Raw genomic sequence first — 22287 nt, 5'->3', positions numbered from 1 at the left:
AGCCGCGCAGCGATAATCATTTCTACAGGATTAAGTCCTGACCCACATCAGCCCGGCATATTAGCATTCTGAGAGAGTACTGCGGCGAGGATTCCACACAGTCTAAATGCCCGCAGTTAATATGATGGGAACGAGGAAGGAAAATAAGAGTGCAGAAGCAAAGCATTGAATAGTGTGGGAGAGAGAGTCAGATCGTAGTATGTGTCTCGCATGTTTGTTGTATGTTTTCTGGTGTGCGGTTTAGGATGAACCCTCCCCCTGGCCTGAGTTTGGAGCTGCATGCCGTTAGATTCATTTGCATCTTAACTCCTGCCTTGAACAAGAGAGGTATCTGTGAAATGACCTGTTCTGCAGTGACATTGGATGGCTGATGTTGAACTTCAGAGGAACTTTATTTTGAAATTCATTGATTTTTTTTTTTCTGCTTCAAGCCATTTGCATGTAAATGTGTATAGCTTTGCCACCAGTTTGAGGACCAAAGAGTTATGTTTTTTTCCGCCACAACTAGATCAATCGAAGGATCACAAAATACAGACAAACAAGCAGAGGTTTCATGTTCAGTAGTGCCTCAAGCCATTTTTTTTTTAATCTAACCAAGATCCTGCTGCTTCATGGCATCTTTCACCTGTTTCTACTTTCACCCTTTCATCTCTGGTATAGTCCCAGGTTTCTTAGGCTACAACGCCTCCAGTTGTCATTTGTGTGATCAAAGATTTGATAGCATGACATCTTGTAGTAATTACGAAGTTTAGCATTTACATTTGTGGTGGGTGTGAGCTAACAGCAGAGGGTTTGTTAGAAACAATGAAAACACTGAAACATTGGCCCACTCAAAGCTACTAAGGGTGGGGATTCATGCCGGGTTTAATAGCTTTGGCCATCGTTTGGGTTGATTATGACGACATAGAGCTAAAATCTCTAAATCACGGTTTGTGAATTCAACAAATGTACGCGGCGAAAGTTGTTCCACTTCAGGTCTATATAAACTATTGAACAATCTGAGAAGTAAACACCACTCTTTGGATAGAATTGCTCACAGTTCATAGATACATACAGCCTGTAGCGAAGGGTCCCAAGTCGGTAAAGCAAGTAATTGCTTAGCAAAACGAAAAGGTTGAGAAGCTCCCATTTTGCCCTCTGATTTTCTCACAAACACACTCATGCACCTATAGATCATACAGAACACCAGGCCTTCCACTCTCTCCATCTTTTGCCCCTTCTTTATTGTCCTGCTCGTGACCTCCTCTCCGCCCACCTCACGGGGCATTGCTCGAAGCGGGATGGTACACGTGTATATGCTACTGGGGAGGTGGGAATGGGTGGGCAGGGGAGGTCGGTTGATGGGGAATGGTCAAGAACACAGTTACTGCAGGGCAGTGTTTGAGATGACAGGAGAGGGAAAGCAGACGAGGACGATGTGAGACTATAGGAATTAGCTGACATCGTGCTCATCAGCGTTTCATATGAATTTGGACCCTCGTCATTAACATATCTCCCGCTCATGAACAGCAGGTTGGCTCGAGCTAAATACTTCTAGATATATTTCCCTTCTGCCCACGTCTTTCATTCATCTTCTCCTATTTGGTTTCCACATCTCTGTAAACAAACCTGTATGTGCTCATGAATACTGCAGATACTGTAGGCCATCCATCAAGCTCGGGTCGATCTGCATTGCAGTGTCAAACTGTTTAAAAGCATGTTCATTAAAAGTTAGATGGATTCTAAAAAAAATAGCCAGTTAGCTTGTTACTCTGTTTCAGCTTGAACAGTTGTTCTGCAGTGACCTGTCTGAGTATCCAGTCGGTGGACACTTAGTATGTATTTATTTTATTTATTGAATGTTTTTAATTTGTTGTATTTCTCCTCTCAAACCACTCATTCTTACAGTCTTTGCTCACGTCCTAGCCTGGAAAAATTATAATTTGTATCACGTGGTGTTGTCTTTGTCTTCTGCTCTGTATGTATTCAATGAGCTTTGAGGATGATTATTAAAACCACAATTAAAGCCGCCATGAGCACATGGACCTGCTGTTGGAAATCAGGGTGCACACTTTCTTCATCGTAATCTCAGCCGTTTGCTCTCCCAGAGGGACGTTGGTGGTCACTTACAGTAAAATACATTTAACACTATGTTCTGTAATCATATCCAAAGTCATTGGAAGGCTGGCTTTATGGAGAAAGGACTCCACCACTGCCCACATGTGCAAGGCCTCAGCCATTATGAGAAAGTCTTGATAGGATTAAACTGAATCTATAATAATATGTGGGATTTGAAAGAATGTTTATTTCTCTTTTGTTTGAGAACAGAGCTGGAGAGAACAGTGTTTGCTTGTCAGGGATTTTAACAAAGAGTCAGTAGGCGAGATTTCACATCCGACTCTCCTTAACAGCTGATTCATCTCTGCCTGAAGGACATTGAAAGTTGTCAAATCTCAGACTTTTTTTATATTCTCAACTAACGTTTTTTTACTAATCCAAAGATATTATGTGAGTCAGCAGAATTTATAGCAAACTCATCCATGTGTGTGTGTGTGTGTGTGTGTGTGTGTGTGTGTGTTCAGGGTCTCCCAGCTGAACCTGTCTCACTATTTGCAGAGGAAATAATTGTTCAAATGTGACCCGAGCATACATCGTATTATGCACATGTAATATTTAGGCACACACACAAAGGCACACAGCCATGATTGCTGGCTGCGTATATTTCTGAGTGTATCTCAGGGCCACTTGTCTCTGAAATGAATTACCACGCTGCCTCACTGGTAATACCTGTCTCTTTATGGAATCAATTAGAGTCCACCATAAGGCACAGCTTCTGTTGTCACACATAGAATAATCACTCACACTTTCCCTGAGCCCAGCGGACCATGGATAAATGTAGGCTGCTGTATAGTTTAGTGATGGAGTGGACCGTATTTATCATTTAAAGATTGCACATTGTGATATGTGTGGGTGTGAGTGAGTGTGTTGCACTGTGCAATTATTCATCTCTGAAGATGCACGTTCCTGGGTTTTAATATTTAGAGTAGATTAACTTTGAGCCTCTTATTTAACCCTTTGAATGCTACCTGTTGACATAATTTCTGTCAAAAATGATTCACAGAACTATAATAATTCAGTCAAATATGTACACACACATATACACATACTGTACTGCTAAAATCAGCAAACTTACTCTATCCAGTTTCTCCAATATGCATGGAGGATAAAGGTTCATAAATAATAATAAATACGTCCAATTAATACAATCAAATTTAGGCATTTTATTCATCATTATTCATCATTCAAATGAATATAGTTATTGTTGCATGGCAGTTCATGGTTGCAGTACAAGCTGGTATGACTTTCTATGGTAAAGATTCACCAAAATATTAAAAAAAATAAAAGCTATAAAAATCAGGGCTCAGGCTGACTCCACGGACACTTTGTACAAAGCATGATGGGATCACAGGTGGAATATTAAAAAATGATTTTGATATCAAATGTAAATTAAGTCAAATGAAAAACAGAAGTGAAATTTGAAAGTGAAATTATTATTGTTGCATTTCTTCACAGAACTAAAGATCAGAATATCCAGATCTCCCACTCATGGAGAGATATTTGTTTTGTCTTTCTTTTAATTACAATAAAAATAGTTAGAATTGATATAGTATAATACATGCTATCCCTATCTAAGGCATGTATTGAATCTGCCAGAAGCCTGTAAATGAAATGAGTGAGTTAACAATCTGTCTTTGAAATTAAGCTAATAGTGCGTAACACCCAAGTCATTAATAAATAATATGTTAATTACTCTCAAGGTGAGAAACCATTAAATGTATGTTAGAGAATAAACTGCTTTATGGAACAAAGAGTTTGTACAAGACTTGATGGATGGCTATCACTAATACACACTTAAACAATACAGGGCTGGTTTTTAATCGTCACAGAAGGCTGACTGAATACAGGACATTGTTCAAAAGATTGTGTATGCTTATGTCACACACTGCCCTTTACACGTGCAGTATTTCGGACACATCATACTGCCTGGTTGGGTTAACCAGTTCGTTTACAGTCAAACAGTTTGTCTGTTTGCATGCGTTTCTGCATTCACACACAAAGTCTTCTGGTAATACTTGAAAGCCCTGTTCTTTCTGCTCTGTCTGCTTTGTTACTATAGAAACCAGATCACAGTTATATTCTTTTAAATTAATGGTCCTCAGGGACGAAAGGAGAAAAGTGAGAATAGGATATGATGTATTGCGTTTTCATAGGGTCCTGGCACGTTTGGTTCATCGAGAGGATGCTCTGTAAGATTTATGCCGGATAACCTGATTTCATTACAGCGACAGCGCAGCAGAACTTAAGGTTATGGTCAAAGTGACAGAAAAAAAAGAATTGAGTGATGAGTCATCACTGAAAGGATTTGTGCAGTGCATCTTATTTAATCTCTTCTGGAGACAAGGGGACCCTGATTGATGCTGAAATCTCTTTTTGGCATGATGGAGCATATATCTGTAGGTAGACACAAACACACACACACACACACACATGCAAATACACACACAAATCAAACACAGCCTGCTTCTCACAGGAAATCATTGCGGTAATTAACGCACTAGCCTGCTTCCTAGCTCCCTCGTCGCCACTCTGATTGGCTGAAAGTCATCCTGAGAAGCAGCTCCGCTCGGTTCCCACAGGTATTTTGCCAGAGTAAAATTATCCCAGCGCTTTGCAAGTAGCAGGGGACATCATCAGCCTGTGTTAGTGTGTAAACATTTCTGTGTTCCCCTGTGCCCCAGTCCCAGTGTCTCCAGCCCACTTGGCACAAGTCATTTGTCAGCCTTGATTTAGATTTATCAACACATAGGCCTCCCGCAGCTGGAGCTCAATCTGCACTCCCACTCAAAAGTACTGAATTTTGCCGGACATGCTGTTGGTGGGTTGGGTGATTGCGACATGATGGAGGGGAGTCCGAAATTGAAACAGGGGAGAGAACGAGATGACAGGGGGGGTAAGAGTGAGGTGTGAGACAAACAGAGGAAAAGAAAGATAGAAAAGAGGGAAAGCGAGGCTTATGTGTCCGTCTCGGGCTTCAATTGAAACTGGCTGAAGTGGTGTGTTGAGATTTGAGGGTCAGGTACCAAAACCAGAGGGTGAGAGCAGCGAGGACAGAGGACAGAGTGCTGGAGGTGCGATAAGACGCAGAGGTGTGGGGGGGGGGGGTGAAGAGGGGCGGGCACCCCTTTGTGTTATAGAAAGGAGAAGGGCTGTGTGTGGGTGTCTGTGGAGGGATGTGCTGTAAAAGAAGGAGAAGGCAGGTGATGAGAAAAAAAAGAAGAAAGAACAGGCCAAGGGGGGTTGGAGTGATGTTCGGAATCAGAAGATAAGCCAAAGCTTTGGTTGGAGGAAATGGCAATATAGCTACCCAGCAGAAAAAGGTTAGCCGCAAAGTGGAGGGGCGACATACCTGGAGGAAAAAGAAGAGATACAGAGGGTCTCTGTGTTCAGGAAGTGAAGATATGTGATCTCTTGCATAAAGAAAGGAGATGAAAGAGAAATAGTGAATTAATTCCTTAGATCTGCTATTCTCAAGACGGAGTATGAGTGTAAAGCCAGCGGTGTGTATGAAGCTCCAGAGGGTTTGCAAAAGGAAAATATCACAATTTGTGCATAAAATTATTACATTTAGGTACGACTGGCCTGAGCAAGTCTTGTCGCTATTAAACTGCAAATTAGTATAGTGTACCTTCATGTTTTTTTTTAAATTAGGCACTTTTCTTGTAGTCTAGATTGGTTTGATCCACTCTATTTCTGTTTAAATCTCTCTCTATTGTTGTGAATTCTGGGGAGTGCCATCAGAAACAAAAGCCTACATAAGCATGATTGTTAATGATTTAAATCTCACAGTTATTAGTACGTATGCTTTATTTAAGTTGTATTAATCACAGACTGAAATGATTTTTTTCAGAAACATGTAGCTCCACAATGACATTCACACAACTGTTGTTGCAGATTTGCTCATTCATACTGAACCAAAATACATCTCTGACCCTCTGCTACAATCAGCTCCTCTGTGCTCACTATGAATGCAGGTGCACGTACGCAGGGAGCTATAAAGAATGTTAGTTCAAATAAGGGGAGAGGACAGAAGTTGGCCTCGGACATTTTGAGTGAGCAGTTGTGGACAACAAATGGGAAATCAGAAAAAGAAGAGAAATATAAGAAAATTAATTCGTCACAGGAAATTGGATTCTCAAAATAAACCAATTATCAGATTAGCTAGATTGTCATGCCAGGAAGAAGTAAAAAACTAACTAAGTCCACATGAGGAGTGTTCATAGATAAATTCATTATATAACATAACTATTAGTCCAACAGTAAATTACCAGAAAGCTTACAATTCTCTTTTGTCCACCGTAACAACGGGTGTAAACTAAAGATCCAATAAGCAGTTTGGATTTCTGACTTCATCTTCATATCAACAGCAGCTGAGGCTCATGGGCAAAATTCCTCAGAAACAAAGTTGAGATATTTAAAACTGGCAGCTTTAGAGTGTCACACTGCTATGATTAGCCCTAAACTGATCACAGAAAAAACTAACGTAACATCCTTAATTACAAGAACAACAACAACAAAACAGCTATAATTAATTGAATCCATATAGATAACACTCCAACAAAGGCATTTGGGGAGCAGATAAAACAAATGTCAATAATTGTTATGGTCACAGATCTGACAACCGAAATCAGATTAGATTGTGCTTGAGTAGGCTAAAATTAGATGAGGGTACTCTTTTTAAATGTTTCAAAGGAAAAGGGAAACAAAAAAATGTTTAAAGATGACTTTATTTAGAAAGTAATGGTGTTTGTGTCCATTTTCTCTTTGTTTTCTTGAAAGGTTATATACCAGACAAACTGTGTGTGGCACATACACGCTCCCTGTCTGTCATACCAGTTAGATTATCACTGGAAATTTTCCTGGAAAAGTCCTGGAAAATGATTTCTCGGAAAAAGTGGGCATCCTGACTTTGCCTGATCAGATTTCCCATCCAAATTGTCATTTGTCCGACTGAGTCATCAGTCTCAAGCCTCTACACTCTAAAATGTCACCTGCTGTGTGACGGACGCTTTCTTATTTTGTCTATACTTCTAACAACTGGACTGTTATTACTAAACTTCAGCTTGTATTCAGGCCCGTTGATGCTTTTAAATTCTATTGCTGTTGTATCGTCACATTCTAAAACAATGTGTTCCATTTGTCCAACAATAATTCTCATTCACCATCTTTTCCTCATAAAGGTATTTAGACAAATAGTTATTAAGAAGATGCATACCCGTGTGATCATCCTATTCTTTGTTTAGTCCGTTTAAAAGATCTGCTTTGCTCATGTCGGTTTTGCTCGGAGCAGTGAGGGATTAGAGGGCCTTTCGGTTAACAGAAGTGAGATTACACAAGTGTGTGAACAGGGCTGTGATCAAGTCCACCGTTTTTACGTGGGCCAATAGTGGTGGGTCTGGGTTGGTGTGCCCTGATCTCGGTTACTGAGCTCTGGCTTTGATTGAGTTAGTCTGGCCTCAGTTGGTATTCTGGTCAGTGGGTCAGCGCCTGCAGCCAGGCTCTCTTGGGTCGTTCGTTAAAGTGATGTTCCTCGTCAAGTGTTCAAATCACAGCATTTAATTGGCCTCCAGCCCCCTGGACAGAGGCCAGTTACTGCTCCCCTCTCTCTTATGCTCTGCATGTCTGCACTTATCTCTTTACTACAATGTTTATACTTATCTTTTTCTCTATCTCTCTCTCTCTCTCTCTCTCTCTTTGATTTTCCTTTGTGTTGTCATTTTCGTCATCCCGATTTATATTTTTCAATATATTTTCTTGGTCAGTGGCAATTTTGCCCGCGGCTTCCTTAAGGCAGTGTTTAGAAGGACGACTCCCAGTGTCATTGAGGGGAGATTGGTCTCCTTTTGACCATAAAAAAGAGATTTCGCATGAGCCCACAGCGGTGGGGAAAGTGGTCCCCAAACCCTCAGGTGTAAAAATAAAAGAGGCACAAAAGAAAGGGAGGGTGTGGAGCCTGCAGCGACGATGAGACATGTTGTCAGAGAACAAGACACAGTAGTATCTAAATGTCTGAATTACAGCAAGCCAGGGTGCAGACAGGTCAGAGAGGGAAGGGTTAACAGCATGGTTGAGCTCGGGTGTGTTGAGGTGTGTTATCTCTACTGCCATGGTGCACCGTCTCATACTGTCATGGGATATGGACATAGCTGAGGTACGAGGAAGAGATAAAGTAACGTTTATTTAGTTCATCATCACATCATCGCATAATCCCCCAACAGTGCCTCTCCATGGTATAGCGGGCCTCTGTCTATCGCTGCCCCTATTATGTCATCAAAACGGGACGATTAGCAGAGGAAAGGGGGGCGCGAACTACCTGTTCACGAAAGGCTTTAATTTTTACCGGTAATTAAAAGGCTGACATTTCCCTGATGGATCATCAGGGGCCACGGAACAAACGGGGAGAAGGAGCGACAGAGAGGAAAAGAAGCAGGATTGTCCTCTGTTAAACGCTCTCAGGCTTGTAATGGTAATTAGGGGCTTGTCTCTGGAGAGGGCACGGTACAGGAGAACAGGAGAGAGGCTGAGGGGGAGGGCCCCCGACTCTTTCATGTTCTCATTGCCCTTACTCATTCCTCCACTTATTCTTCACAAATCCTCCAATCCACTCTTTCACTGTGCCGCTCACCCCCTCCGGTTCCCCACCGCACACCGGCTCCGCAATGCAGAGTAAAAAGTAATCAGTTCAGCCCGCCGTCGCTATTCCACAGCAGCTCACTGCTATGCCCTGAACAAAAAAAAAGCCACATTTTGACATGCAGTCGGGGCTTATTTGCAGCTATAACTGTTCTAAACATGTTGGAGAAGTTGCCTGATGAAACAAGTATGTTCTGGTCGTGTGCATCCTGAATTTAGATTTGGCCCTCCTCCAATTAGAGCCGACTTTGATTGCCGCTCGCCTTGGGCAACAAAGCCACAGAGGTCCTAACGTGGCACAGTAGCACTCTTTGCTGTTTTTTCTGGTTCTGACGGAGCCTGCAGAGCCTACCCAGCACACAGTAGGTGTCGTCATGGTAACCTGCAGCCCCCCCCCACACACACACACACACACCGCTGCGCCACACTGAGAGATGAATCTGGACGAGGAAGCGGGATCAGATATTTTTAGCGATTGGAATGACAATTTCAAAGGACCTCTAGGGGACGTTGTTGACGCTGACTAGCTTGTTGTCTTTTCTTTTCTCGATGCTCGGGTTTTTGTTATCACTTGCCACTCTACCCCCCCCCCCCCTCAGCTCATCTCACTCTCTTGCCCTTGACACGAGCGTGTGTGCATTGTGAAAGTGTGCCATTGTATGATTGTGGGGTGAATCTGAAGCTTATCATATGCAACATGCACTAGGGAATTTCTTCCACTGCCACTTTCCATAAAGTGATCCATCCATTTTTAACCACGCAGACGGATGCGCCTCCACTGAGAAGACACACACACAAACTCACAGGCACACAGAGCCGTAATTTATCGAAAACGATCTCAAATATATCACAATGTACCACAATAGTTTGAAATACCTCGAAATGTTGTTGTTCGAGCCACCTGTGTCTATTTATTGCTTGTCTTGTTCGGTCTCTTATCCTTCCTGTGTGCAGAAAAAGGATTACACAGTACTGTCTGCACTTTTTCATGCTTGTTTCACACCTTGTGGGGGAAGAATCATGACTGACAGGACTTGTATCAGATTCTTTTGCAGCGATATCCTCAGGAAATCTTAACAAACACAATTACTCCCCTCTCTCTCGCTCTCTCTCTCTCTCGCTCTCTCTCTCTCTTTCGCTTTCTCACAGACACACGCACAGACCTACACACACATACTGTATATACATAACATGTGCACGCACACACAAACACACACTTTGTGCTTGGCCATTTAAATGAATAACATACCCAAACTCTGAAATGACAGTCTCTGCCAAAAGTAGGGCTGTAGAATAGCTCCGTATTGCATCACAGCCTTGTACATTAACTCCACCTGTGTTGATTTTTCCCTTCAGGTGAAAGGTTATATATATGAAATGAGAAAGTTCTGTCACTATTACATCTTTAGCCCACCTAAAATCTCATGTGATAAACAAGGCTGCTTTAACTTTTCTGCTCTGAACTCGTCATATCTTGACATTTAAAATACGTCAATATGTTACAGCCAGTGTAATCCGATAGGTTTGCTCATGCTTGCGCCATCTTGGATTCCCAACCCAACCTCGACCAAAGCCATGAGGATGCCAACTGGCTGCTATTAAGCAGTAGCATCAAGTGGATTTCTAAATATAATGGCTCCACTGCGCAAAGTGGTTGTAACACAGGAGAAAAAAAAGGCTCACACGATGGAGAGCAGATTGACTGGGTTCTTCCAGTTTAACATAGTATCCAGTAGACACAGAATGGCAAGTTGCAGACATACAGCAACACAAATACGCGAACTGGGCAATTAGCTCCACCAACGGTTGTCGATGCACCTAACTCCTGATATTCACATAACAGTAGTTGATGGAAAGCACACTCTTTTTGCATTTTCTTGTGCTGATTTTCTGAAAGAGTTGGTTTACAATTGCCCTACATTTGGATGGGTGCTTGACTCCTGACTGTACTTTTTTGTCAAATAACACATGTTGAGGGAGAAGCAAAACAACAGTCTACCAAACGTCATGGGGGTTGATGCATTGGGGGACCAAGGCTATTTGTATGAAATTGAATGACAACCTTAAATTTGTTGAGATATTTCATTCAGGACCAAATTGGCGGACCGACAGACCGGCATTGCCGTCCCTAGAGCCATGCTGCTGGCAAAGCTAAAAATGGAAAATAGCAAAAAGGAATCGTGTTAATAACATTTTTAAATGATTAATAGAAGGTTTTAAGTAATTAGACAAAGAAGGTTGTTTTCAATTTGGTTAATTTGAATACAACAAACGCTGTGTTGTCACCAAACATTTGTATAACAGTTGGTTTAATTGAAACAAAAACAACGACAAACAAATGGCAATTCCTCATAATCGAGTGACTCTATTAACAAGTAGTGTGGTGACTTATCTTTAGATAAAGCTCACTAATTGATGTTTTTTATGGTTGCTTCCTTTGGCTGTTGGGTCTTCACTGTACAGCTTGGATGGTATGTTGAGAGTTTCTCACTAGAAAGCTGTTTTCACATTTGTCTGCTATGCTGTGAGTTTGAGACATGCACATATGGGCAAAATCGTTTTTAACATCGGAGCCAGTGTTGAAGCCAATCATCACGGCACAAGAATCTTATCACACGAGCACAAGTGAAAACTTACTGTGCACTCCCAACAAACTTCAACGATGTAGTGAAGACATTTGTGGAAAATCCGTGTTTGACGAAAGCAAATTCAAAGCATGTTGTTTCATACGAGTCTCACCATGTGTCTGGACGGCATCCTTATCTTGCTGTATGACATCATATTGCAATTAAGCATGCTCTTAAAAATTACACAGAGCTTCTCCGAGACAAGATTGAATAAGGGGAGATGATCGCACGCAGCTGTTTCCCTTGGCAACCTCATGTTTTTTGATTAGTCCGCAGAGTGATGACTGGTAGGAACAGGCAGTCCCGAGGATGTGATGGGGTGTTAATAAGAGACTTGTTTTCTAATTACATTTTCTAATAATGTTTTCACCGACAAGCGCGAAAACTTTTCACATTCCATGTATCCCCAGACTCTCGACGTCTCCTGCGTTTTGTGTTTGTCAGAAATTGAATGAGCTTAACTGGGATGAAGTGGTTGTTTTGGTGTTTAGATGTGCACGATTCCATCACTCCAACTCCAACTTGTACGTAACTTTTCGAAATCATAGTAGCCGATATAGTAGTATCAGCTAAAATGCAACTGGGAACCACCATTTGAAAATGTCCATAACATTGAGATGTGATTTATTTTTCAACAATATACCAACATCTTCAGCTTGCTTGCTTTCCATGAAACTTCCACCTCGCTGTGCTTCCACCTGCGCAGGGCAAGAAAATCAAACAAATGTGCAAAGTGCTCTTCAGGGTGAAGGCAACGCCAACATGTGGTATCTCTTCTTGTGCCAGACTTCGCCCTGCCTCGAAAATGGACCACTAAGTGAACAGCGGGTTGTGATGAAGACCAGAGCGTGTTATAAAACATCAAACGCACTCCGACTGGGACTTATTCAAAAAGCACGACAAGAGTGTTGCTTATTCTACAAGTATAATATATGGGGCGGTGGCTGTCGCACACAACGAAACGCACAATCCAACTCTGCTCCGAGCAGTGACATGTGAAAGACAACGGGCCTATTCAGCGGATTCTATGAAAAAAAAAGAAGATGAGACAGAGATGACATTGACGTGCAGTGCGCGTCTGTTCATTTATAATCATGTTTGTATGCGCGTCGGTTTATTGTTTCTTTTTTCTGCCTGTTGGTTCATTCATCTGCCCTTCTGTCTGCGTATCTGTCAATCTCACCGAGCGCTGTGCATCTGCGCCGGGTTTGGACAGCATCTGCAGACTGTTTTCTGTGCAAGGTTTGTTTTCCGCTCGTCTGGCTTGTCGAGGATGCCTCTGTGTGAATCCCAGTGCCAGCTCTGTGAGGCCTTATTATCCCAAATACTGTGAAATCCACTAAGCATGCACCAAGGGTTGATGCAAATCAAATTTATGACCCCCTGGAGCACACGTCATTTTATGGGCTCTCTAGATGCGATCACCATTCTTGGTCTCTCACGTAAGATCGCTCACTTATTCATTCATTTATTCATTCATTCATCTGGCCATGCAATAAAGAGAGCCAATATATGTGTTTTATATTTATGTTGGGGTTTGTTTTATTGGAGGTTTTTTTTTATGATTCTTTGGAAAGGCATGATGTGGTTCTCTGGTTATATTCCTACTAGACGTGAGGTGCAAGGTGTGTGTCTAAACCTGCTTTTTGCACCTGCTTTCAGTTGAACAAATATTTTGACATTTTGGGCAAAAGGGGAATAAGCGCATTTCCCCAAAAGAGTACGATGAAAAGATCAATACTACTCCCGTGCTTATACGCAAAATAAAAGGCTACAACACCAGCCAGGTAGCTTAGCTTAGCATAAAAGCTTGATGGTTCGGCTCTGTCCAACACATTTTTAAGCATAATATCATGTGTGTAAGAAAAAAAAGTGTAAAAATGAGAACTTTTGATCTTACAGGAGGTTATGTGTGGGATTATTTCTAGACTTGCAACCTCACAGTGATGACAAGACTCCAGGAAGTCATTGTGGCCAAACAAACGAGATACACTGTGTGACAGTAGGCAGATTTTTTCAAATTAAACGTTATTGGCACTCGTACATATATGAACATTTTAGTTTAACCCATTCATGAGTTGGGTTTCAGTGTTTTGCACAAGGACACTTCGACATACGGACAGTAGTAGCGGGGGATTGAACCACCAACCCTGTGGTGAAATTCAAGCTGCTCTTCCCACTGACCCTGAGCCGCCCCGGGACAGAGCCAGGCTAGCTGTTTTCCTGCGTTGATGGCACGGAACTTGTGTGACTCATGAAGTTACGTTGCTAAATGTTTTGCAAAAAAAATCACTTGTGAATCAAAATAATTTCAAGCCAGTACAGTTTTAGCCTGGGACCCAGACAAATCTGCACGCTCAAGTTTTCCTTCTTTGCAATAACAGAAGCGTCTGGTCCCCCTCCGTTTTGGACAGATTCCCCCTGGACCTGAGACGTGTTGGGCCAATCACAACCATTTATCTAATATGAGGCTTGTTTGAGATGAAGACCTAAAAGAGGAGCGCCGTTGAGGTCCTTTTTGAAAACCATCCCGATGGCTGCACCCGATGCTATCGCGACAGTATTGAACGAACTGGAAGGTATATTTTCTCTAAAAGAAACAACAAAATCAACTGCACTCAAAGCTTTGCTTGATAAGAAAGATGTGTTTGACAGGAGTTGACAAAGGTTTAATATACCAACTCTTAATATGCCAGTTCATCTCTGCACGCCGTACTCGGTTTACATATTTCTGTCGCTCAGGCGTTATTTTTCCCGCCCCAATGTGATAAGTTATAGTTTGTTTTCACACCACAAACAAACATCACCAGAGTCCACTCGGGAAGCGGACTGAGACCCACCTTTTTATGTGGCCTCGACTTGATTGTTTGGTCCACAACCGGGTTCAGTAGTTCCAGACGAGCACAAACAGATTTAAACGGGAAAACGGACCCGAAAAAGTTCAAACCGAACCAAACAGGTTGGATGCGAAAGCACCATAAGAGACACTTAAATCTGATTTCCATTAGGCACTGTGACCAACTCTCAGCCAGGGGGAGGATGTCAATCACTCAGATTACATGGATTTGTTCCACACCCACGCATCCGTGAAGGCAGAAACGACACACAAAGATGTGCACACATAAAGACACACACTCATGGAAACACTTAATCATGCTCTTGCGCTGTACAAGGCACACATTCAGTCAGCGGGGGGATATTTTTCACACCACATCTTGCCAAGTCTTGCAACGGCACATTTATTTGTGAACTTCAGAAAATGACACACTGATGGGCTTGAATTTTTTAGTTTTTACCTGAAGAATATCAGATATATGTGAAGATATATCAGAAGAGAAAAAAATAATGCAAGACTATAAATATATGCCAAACATGACCTTGTTGCAGCTTCTTAAATGTGAGGATTTAAAAGTTGTTTTGTCTTCTGTGATAGTAGGCTGAATATATTTGGGCTTTGGACTATTGGTTGGATAAAAGAAACTTGACATTGGGCTTAAGAAATTGCAATGGATGTTTTTCACTGATTTTAAACATGTTGAGACCAAACGAATCATTGATTGATCGAGAAAATAATACACTGATTAATTGATAATGAAAGTTATTGAATATATAATTTCCAAAGTTGATAAATTGTGAAACATCTCATTCCAACAAAAGCGTGAATAGCTTGTGGAGGCAGCCTGTTAGGAGTGCATTTTTACTGCTAATGTCACAGTGACTGTAGCTTTGTTATTTACTCAACAGGGTGACTTTTTTATTGTATGTTGGGCTTTAAGGCGCTCAATGCGGACTTTGGAACATATCTAGCGCCTTCAAACGGCTGGCAACATGGCAACGGCTGAGCCGGCGGATGGCAGTTAACTGTTTTAACAGTGCTAACGGTGCAAACAACGGCAACAGTGCTGACATAAGGGTGGGCATTACGCTTCCGGGACGACGCCATCGGATTGGGATATGAGCGCTAGCCACCGTATGAGAGCAGTGCAAAGCGGCAGCCATTAGCTATGCTAATTAGCTAGGCCTGGTTATGTAAACAAAGCTCACAGAAGCTCGTCTTACAACACGACTTTAGTCTCTGCTGAGGTAGCCATTACTCCACTATATCTTTACATCGCAAAATAGTTGTTAGCTTTAATTAAATGAGTGTGATGCTGACTACGGAAATGACTGAGGTCAGTTGTGCTTTTTCCTCGCCGTCACTTCTTAAAGGTGGATAAAATATACTAGCTGGGAAACTCAAAATAGTTACAGGTAATAATATTACCTGTAATAATATTACCTGTAACTGTGGAGACTGTTCTCATACACTGTTTGTATATGATAGCTATGACAAGCCAATGTGAGGCCAAAAGTCAATGTTGGCTTATTTGTTAAGTATTCCGTGCTTAAGTAGTTATTTGAACCCAAATCACAATCTTTTCCTTAACTTAACCAGGGTTAAGGTTCTGTGCTGCAGAGGATCACTTGTGCTGCTGGACATTCGTAGGAAACACACAAAGAAATTACAAAACCTTTCGTAAGATATCGTAGGAGCCATTGTGAGAGGATACGTTGAACTGTAAATGCTGCCTAAGCCACGTGAGAAGGGCTCACTCTGATGTGAGTCTACTGCTGGAACAGATCTTTCAGTGTGTTCTTGTTTTCTTCACGCTGTTCTCTTAAAAGCCTCTCTGAAGCCCAAGGTCTCAATTTAACTTTCTTTGGCCTTCCTCGCCGGCCGTGATGCTTTTATCTGAAACTCACCGTATTCCTCTTTTAAAATCAGCCAATAAGCACTTTAATTACCCAGGTTTTTAGACGCGTATGTGTTTCTTCTGTTTGATGCCCGCGGTGGTCGCCCTTAACTCCTCCACATGCACACACGCTCACATCATTAGGACTGATTACAGTCTGCCTGGTCTGGGGTCTGTCTGTGTATGTTACCACCTCACCCATGTAGAAACAACAACTCCTCGGTAATAATTCACCCTCAAGATCAATTAAAGTCAACACCCTTCCTGTGAGTTACCATGGGTTACAAACTGCTCTGGAATAATGCTAGATCATAATTATAATAATAATAATAATAATAATAATGATACTGCTGTGGAGTTTGACAGCAGGAGAGAACAGATTTTACAAAGCTGCTCCTCCTCTTTAACTTGATAGTGTGAGGAATTATTCACCTCATTGTTCCAGTCCTGGTTAATAGCCTTCCCACCATCTGCTCAAACTTCAACCGACTTGACATCATAGCAGTTTGCTGGCTCAGAGGCCAGTGACAGAGTCACGGCAAATATTAGTCATGGCTAATTTTCGTGCGTCTTCCTCAACAGCAATGCAAACACAGACGTTCGCGTTGCTCCTGAGCGTGCCGATTTAAACTGCAGCTGTAGTCGCATGCTGTAAATGTTTAGGTATTGTGTCAAATAGCATAGGTGTTGTTTACAACTGGACACTGAAATGTTCCTGGAATAAAGAGAGGGCTCCAGAGGGAGGTGAGGGCGTGTTTAACATAGGCGGAGGGCGTGATTGGATATACTGTTCATAATAAAGATGTATATGGAGTAGCAGTCAACCCTGCCCTCCATTTATCCAATTTATAATATTCTAGGCCATCACTATAAAAGACTTGTCTGTAAAGCTGCTGACAGAACATCTTGAATGGCTTACATGGTCTTTGTTTTGTGAATGGTCAATGGAACTATATAATGTGTGGGGGGGGGGGGGGTTTAAACACCCTTATAAACAGCAGTCCTTAAAGTACTCTTATGAAACTCCAAAACAGCTACCAATGCACCTTGTTTGGTGTCGTTTTGCCAAATAAAACACGATACTTGTACATCTTTATCGGAGCCTAGAACAGCTCTTTTATTATGAGTCACAGCATGTCAGCATGCAGTGCAAAAGAAAGAGACACTAATTCACGTGGCATGGGCCAAAATGTGAAATGACGAATGGCAACACAACGTCCAGCTATCGTACTGCATCCATGGACGTGCTGGTGCTGTTGCAGGTGTAACACCGCCCACTGGGCTTTGTTGTGGTGGGAGAAGTAACAAAAGTGGCTGTGAGGGAGTTTTGGGGAGTGCTGCACTTGGATTAGAATAAGACAGCATGAGGCCTTCAACAATTTCCTGTGATTCCCAGGGAGCTCAGTGGAGACTTCCTCTCCAGGCAGCGGCTGCCGGCAGCATGACATTCCTAGTTTGCAATTGATCTACGGGATAAACTAACTGCATGGGGGAGATTTATAAACAGGGGGAAAAGGGAAATGCTGAATCTGTCTCACACGAAGAGACACATAGTATGTACTTTGCACAGTATGGTTACAGTATTTGCTACACAAATGATTGAGTATGACTATACAGTTAAGTGCCGCTGCACCACAACCTGTGCATGTGTGTGTGTAATGTAATCGCACAAAGGAGGTTCCTATTTTGTAGGTACAGCGTGGAGCCTTTGTAAAGCCCGGCTGTGCACAAATACCAAGCTGAGAGTGGCTGTTGAACTTTGGAAATGTCAGCCACTGCTCCTCACAGAGAATACCGTCGGTTCATTCCTGGGTGTCCTCCTTCCCTGCTCGCCTTAAAACTTTCCTTGTGCTCAGAGTGACCTACTGGAATCTTTTGAAGATGCGTCCGGCTCGAGGGCGGGGGGCGGGGGGGGGGGGGGGGGGGGGGGGAGCGCGGCGGATACATGTCCTTAGTTCAAACACAAACACTCTTTCAAAAGGAACCGTGACAGTTTTGCTCTGAAGACATGTGTTCCTCCGGTCACAGCTAGGTCATGTGAGAGAAAGGAGCAGAGTTGTTAGTGGAGTGGAGGGGACTCAGAGATCATCCTCTAAAGTCAAATGTAATGCAGTAGAGCTTACTCAAACATAGTTATTTCTGGGGCTGTACTTAAGCGCTATAGTTTACCTTCTATTCCCTGCACTCGACTGTCGGGAGCTGTCCATGGTGCTGTCACATGCTAAGCAGGATTAATGAATACATGCCCCATACCAGTACAGTTTACCTTGCACCTCTGCTCGTAAATCCTGCTGTGAAACGGGGAGAGGCGTCTCCTTCAGCCCCATCCCCGTCATGCTTTTCTCCCAGCGCTTCCCAAATCACATGCCTCGGAGCCATGGCACAGCATTGGCTCTCCCAACAGGAGAGCGTCCTCCACCGCGCAGTTTTGCAGTACGTGCTGCATGATGAGCCTCCCTCATCTGTGTGTTGTTTACATGTTGCTTGTGCGGTTCCCCGAGAGGCATCAGCATGTGACTGCTGCGCCCCGGGGCCTTTTTCTGAGAATGCCACTTCAGAGGAATGCAAAATAAACATATGCTGGAATATGCCAACAGCGCTCTATCTTCATGTTCACCTGCCATAATACATGCATAGTTCATGGACACTGAAGGGCTTGCCTGAGTGGCAAAAGGGGCCTCTTTATGCCAACTGTAATTAGCTCACAGCAGTGCTACGTGTAACATTATATTTTTCACTTCTACCACCAGCTCATCGACGGGTTTGAATGTCCAATCTCTCTAACAATGTGTAAGTGGTGCATGAAGTATCACCTTTTTTTTTTCTTCCTGTCTGGATACTTGACCCTCTCTGTTGACCCAAAGACATAATCCATCAATTCACAAAACAAAGACAATGTTGGCTCCTCAGTGACAATCACTTCTTCTTCCACATATCGACTCACAACAAACTGCAGTTGTTGACTCCTGACTTGTCTTCATACCCAGCAGCAGCTCTAAATAAAATAATGGTACTGTCAGCCTCCTCTCGCTTCCTTTTGCCTTCTTTTCTCTCATGGACGCGCGGTCTCAAGGGGGGGTTGTAGGAAGCTCTCGAGTGCCCTCGTGTGTTCATTACTGTTTACTTTCAGATCAGTATACAGTATGTGTGTGCTATCGGCATGCGCAAATCAAAGCTTTTTCTGACATTTTCCCCTTGAAGGAGAAAAGGGAAGACATTGAGTGTTCAACTTACATATTCTCTCATGCAACCACTTTTTGACATGAATTCGGGATATGTACAAAGAATTGTCAATGCAACAGCCAAATGACTGTTTCTGTTGATGTCCCTGACTTTGAAGGAGCAGACATGTGGTACAATATTGTGTGTGCTGTGCACGGGAATCGCACATCACTCCCAAGCCTACAGGACAATCCAGCATGACAACACGTTGTCTCCTGTCTTTGCAGGAAGTGCTTTGAACCTGACTTGCCGGGCGTTTTTCGGCTACAGCGGTGACGTCAGCCCGCTCATCTACTGGATGAAGGGAGAGAAGTTCATAGAGGACTTGGACGAAGAGAGAATCCAGGAAAGCGACATCAAGTAAGGCACACTGCTGGAATTGATTTCACAAGACATGGCGCTAATGAGGAATTAATAGCAGATGTAGATAGCGACGGTTTTTGCACGTTTTAGCCCATTAACTCCAAGTTGCGTACACTAAACCAACCATTTTCCAGAGATGTATTTGCCGCTTTCCAAGCAGCTGCTGGTTTCCATTTATGTTGCTCTGGTGTGAACATCACTCAGATACTTAAAATCATGTTTTAAATAATTATTCATTCATTTTCGTCTAAAGGACGGGGTGGAAATGCAAACAGGATAGCTTGTGATATGCTGCATTGTGCAGAGTAACAATATGACTGCGTGTATCACACACAAAGCAAGATAATCTATTGAAGTGAAGCGGGAACACACACCCCTGAAATGGGAATTTGAGCTACGACAGTAATACTATTTATTTAACTGCATTATAAAGTGAATTTTTCAGATAGAAAACAATGAGTACCAGCTCAGAATTCTGAACATTGTGGCCTCAATATGGCTTTATACTGTATCCTTACATATACATACGCTACAATTCTGGTGCCTGTGTATTGTATTTCAGTTTCATATTGATTATTTGTCCCATGCCTCATTGCATTTACCAGCTATGCTGTTGAAAAGTCAAGCCACAAGACAAAAAAAAAAAACCTGCAGACCTGTACATTGGGAAAAGAAAACTGTGATTTATTTGTTGTTGTTTCTTGTGTTCAAACTTTGTTGTTCTGCATCTGACTCAAGTCGGGGACTTTGGGGCGTCCTTGAGTTCCACAACAAACAGAGTTTTCAAATGATTCATTGTGTGCAGCTGCATTACCAGTTCTGACAATGTAATATAAATAAACATAAACATGTTTAGGTGGTGATTAAGTTTCAGGCTGACGGTTTGCTTCTCTTGCTGTCTCTCCATTTTCAGAGGATAAAATATGTTTTGTGCATTCAGTTTGGGAAATGGTAGTATTCTATTAAATATTATTAATGGGGGTAATACATGAAACAGGAAAACATCCATTGCCATATGGCATGCAGTTATATAGTGTGTTGCCAGTTTAGCTGTCTTATTGTGCTGCAGGGTTTGATTAGTTTTTTTTTTTAGAGAGGAAAAGGTAGTCTGGAGTTTTGACAATAAATCTGGGAAGTTTTCACGTGAATTATATTGTGTTGTGTATATTTTGTCTCCATTTAAGTTGTTTCATGGGAACCAATTGGTTTCTCTCTCTCTGTCTAACCATTTCTTTCCACGGCCAATGTATCAGCTGCAGAAGAGGATGCTCATTTCCCACATGCATGTGTTCAGAAACATTTTGCACCCAGGATGAATATGTTTAGTAATAAACGCACCTCACAAAACGCAGTTTCTCCAGCTTGCCCTCTCTTGCTGTCTCCTTTAAATTTAAGATTGTACAATTGGCCCAACAAGCCTCACATTCAGAGCCCTAAGACATTTAAAACAAGCCCATTTCCATGTTTCTTTCCCTCCTAGTGTTGTAACACATTTAAACAAGTCCATTCCCTGGTCAATGTGCATGTTTCCCATTAGGGCTGTTTGGAGAGGCTGCAGCTCTGGGGAGACAGCCCTGTCAGATGGTTAACAACTGCCATTTTTCACACCGCCGCCACTATCGCTATCTCCCTCGCTGCACCCACCTATAGCGGCATGCAGATGGGCTGTGGGGAGCTGAGGAGGAGGAGGGGAAGGGAGCGAGAGGTAGAGAAAGAGAGAGGGAGCCGATAGGAAAAGGAATGGAAAGAGTAAGAAATATGGTAGAAGTCACTTAGGAGGAAAGTAAAGAAGAAATATTCCTGATAGGGAGTTTGCTTGTGCACTGATATGAACATGCAACAGAAACAAATCTCATTTTAAACCCCCAACGCTGCTCTCTTGTCTGCCTTGTCTCTCTCTTCCTCTGTTAGTCCCCGACACCAGGACTACCCCCGCTCACTGGCTGAGGAGTTATCTTTTTAATAAATCATCGCGATATTTCATGCAGCGGATCAATAATGCATTTGATCATCCACTCTCTCTGTTGCTGATGCTGCCACCCTGAGCTTTTCCACATCCAGCACCGTGCCTTGTGTTTTTTGCTTCCACAAAGTCAGGCGGATCTAAGGACCATGGGCAAAGACAGGGAGCGATGGAGGGAAAGGATAGGAGACACTGAACATGAGCAAACGTGTGCTTACCCTGCAGCCAAGCTGTCTACCTTTTCTAGATGATCCATTGGGCAACTTTCTAAGGGTCTTCAGGCTGGCACTCACACACTTTAGCTTTATTACTAATGTATCAGTAGCCACGCTCGAGCTAAGAGACGAGCGCTTATACCACAGGCACAGAGTTTCTGCAGGCATTTATTGACCCAACTCCGAGCCTATTGATTCAGAGGAGTTCATTTCTAGCCCGAGCCCATAAATTCTCATTTGCGCCACTGGGACAGGGCTATTGTTGTTATCATAGCACGGATGACTGTACATTAGCATAGCATGCAGAGATTAATAAATTAGCAGAACAAATCTGGCTCAGCATAATAAAGAAGGTGATCGATATTGTTGTTGACCCAAATCAGTTGGTTGTTTTGCAGTTGCACCTGAAATCGCATGCAAAAGGAACGAATAAG

General features: G+C 42.6%; 1 protein-coding gene across 1 annotated transcript in view; it reads left to right on the top strand.

Annotated features, from left to right (window-relative positions):
• The window catches only part of il1rapl1a (interleukin 1 receptor accessory protein-like 1a), a gene marked incomplete at both ends in the record, with an annotated part of 128462 nt that overhangs the window by 95815 nt on the left and 10360 nt on the right, over positions 1 to 22287 (top strand). The window contains one exon of the mRNA XM_079169837.1: positions 19540 to 19672. Coding sequence (XP_079025963.1) covers positions 19540 to 19672 — 133 coding nt within the window. The remainder of the gene's footprint in view (positions 1 to 19539; positions 19673 to 22287) is intronic.

Source organism: Pholis gunnellus (genome assembly GCF_910591455.1).
Source record: "Pholis gunnellus genome assembly, chromosome: 12".
Classification (NCBI taxonomy): Eukaryota; Metazoa; Chordata; class Actinopteri; order Perciformes; family Pholidae; genus Pholis; species Pholis gunnellus.
The sequence above is the reverse complement of the archived record's forward strand: the minus strand, read 5'-3'. Positions and strand labels throughout refer to the sequence as shown.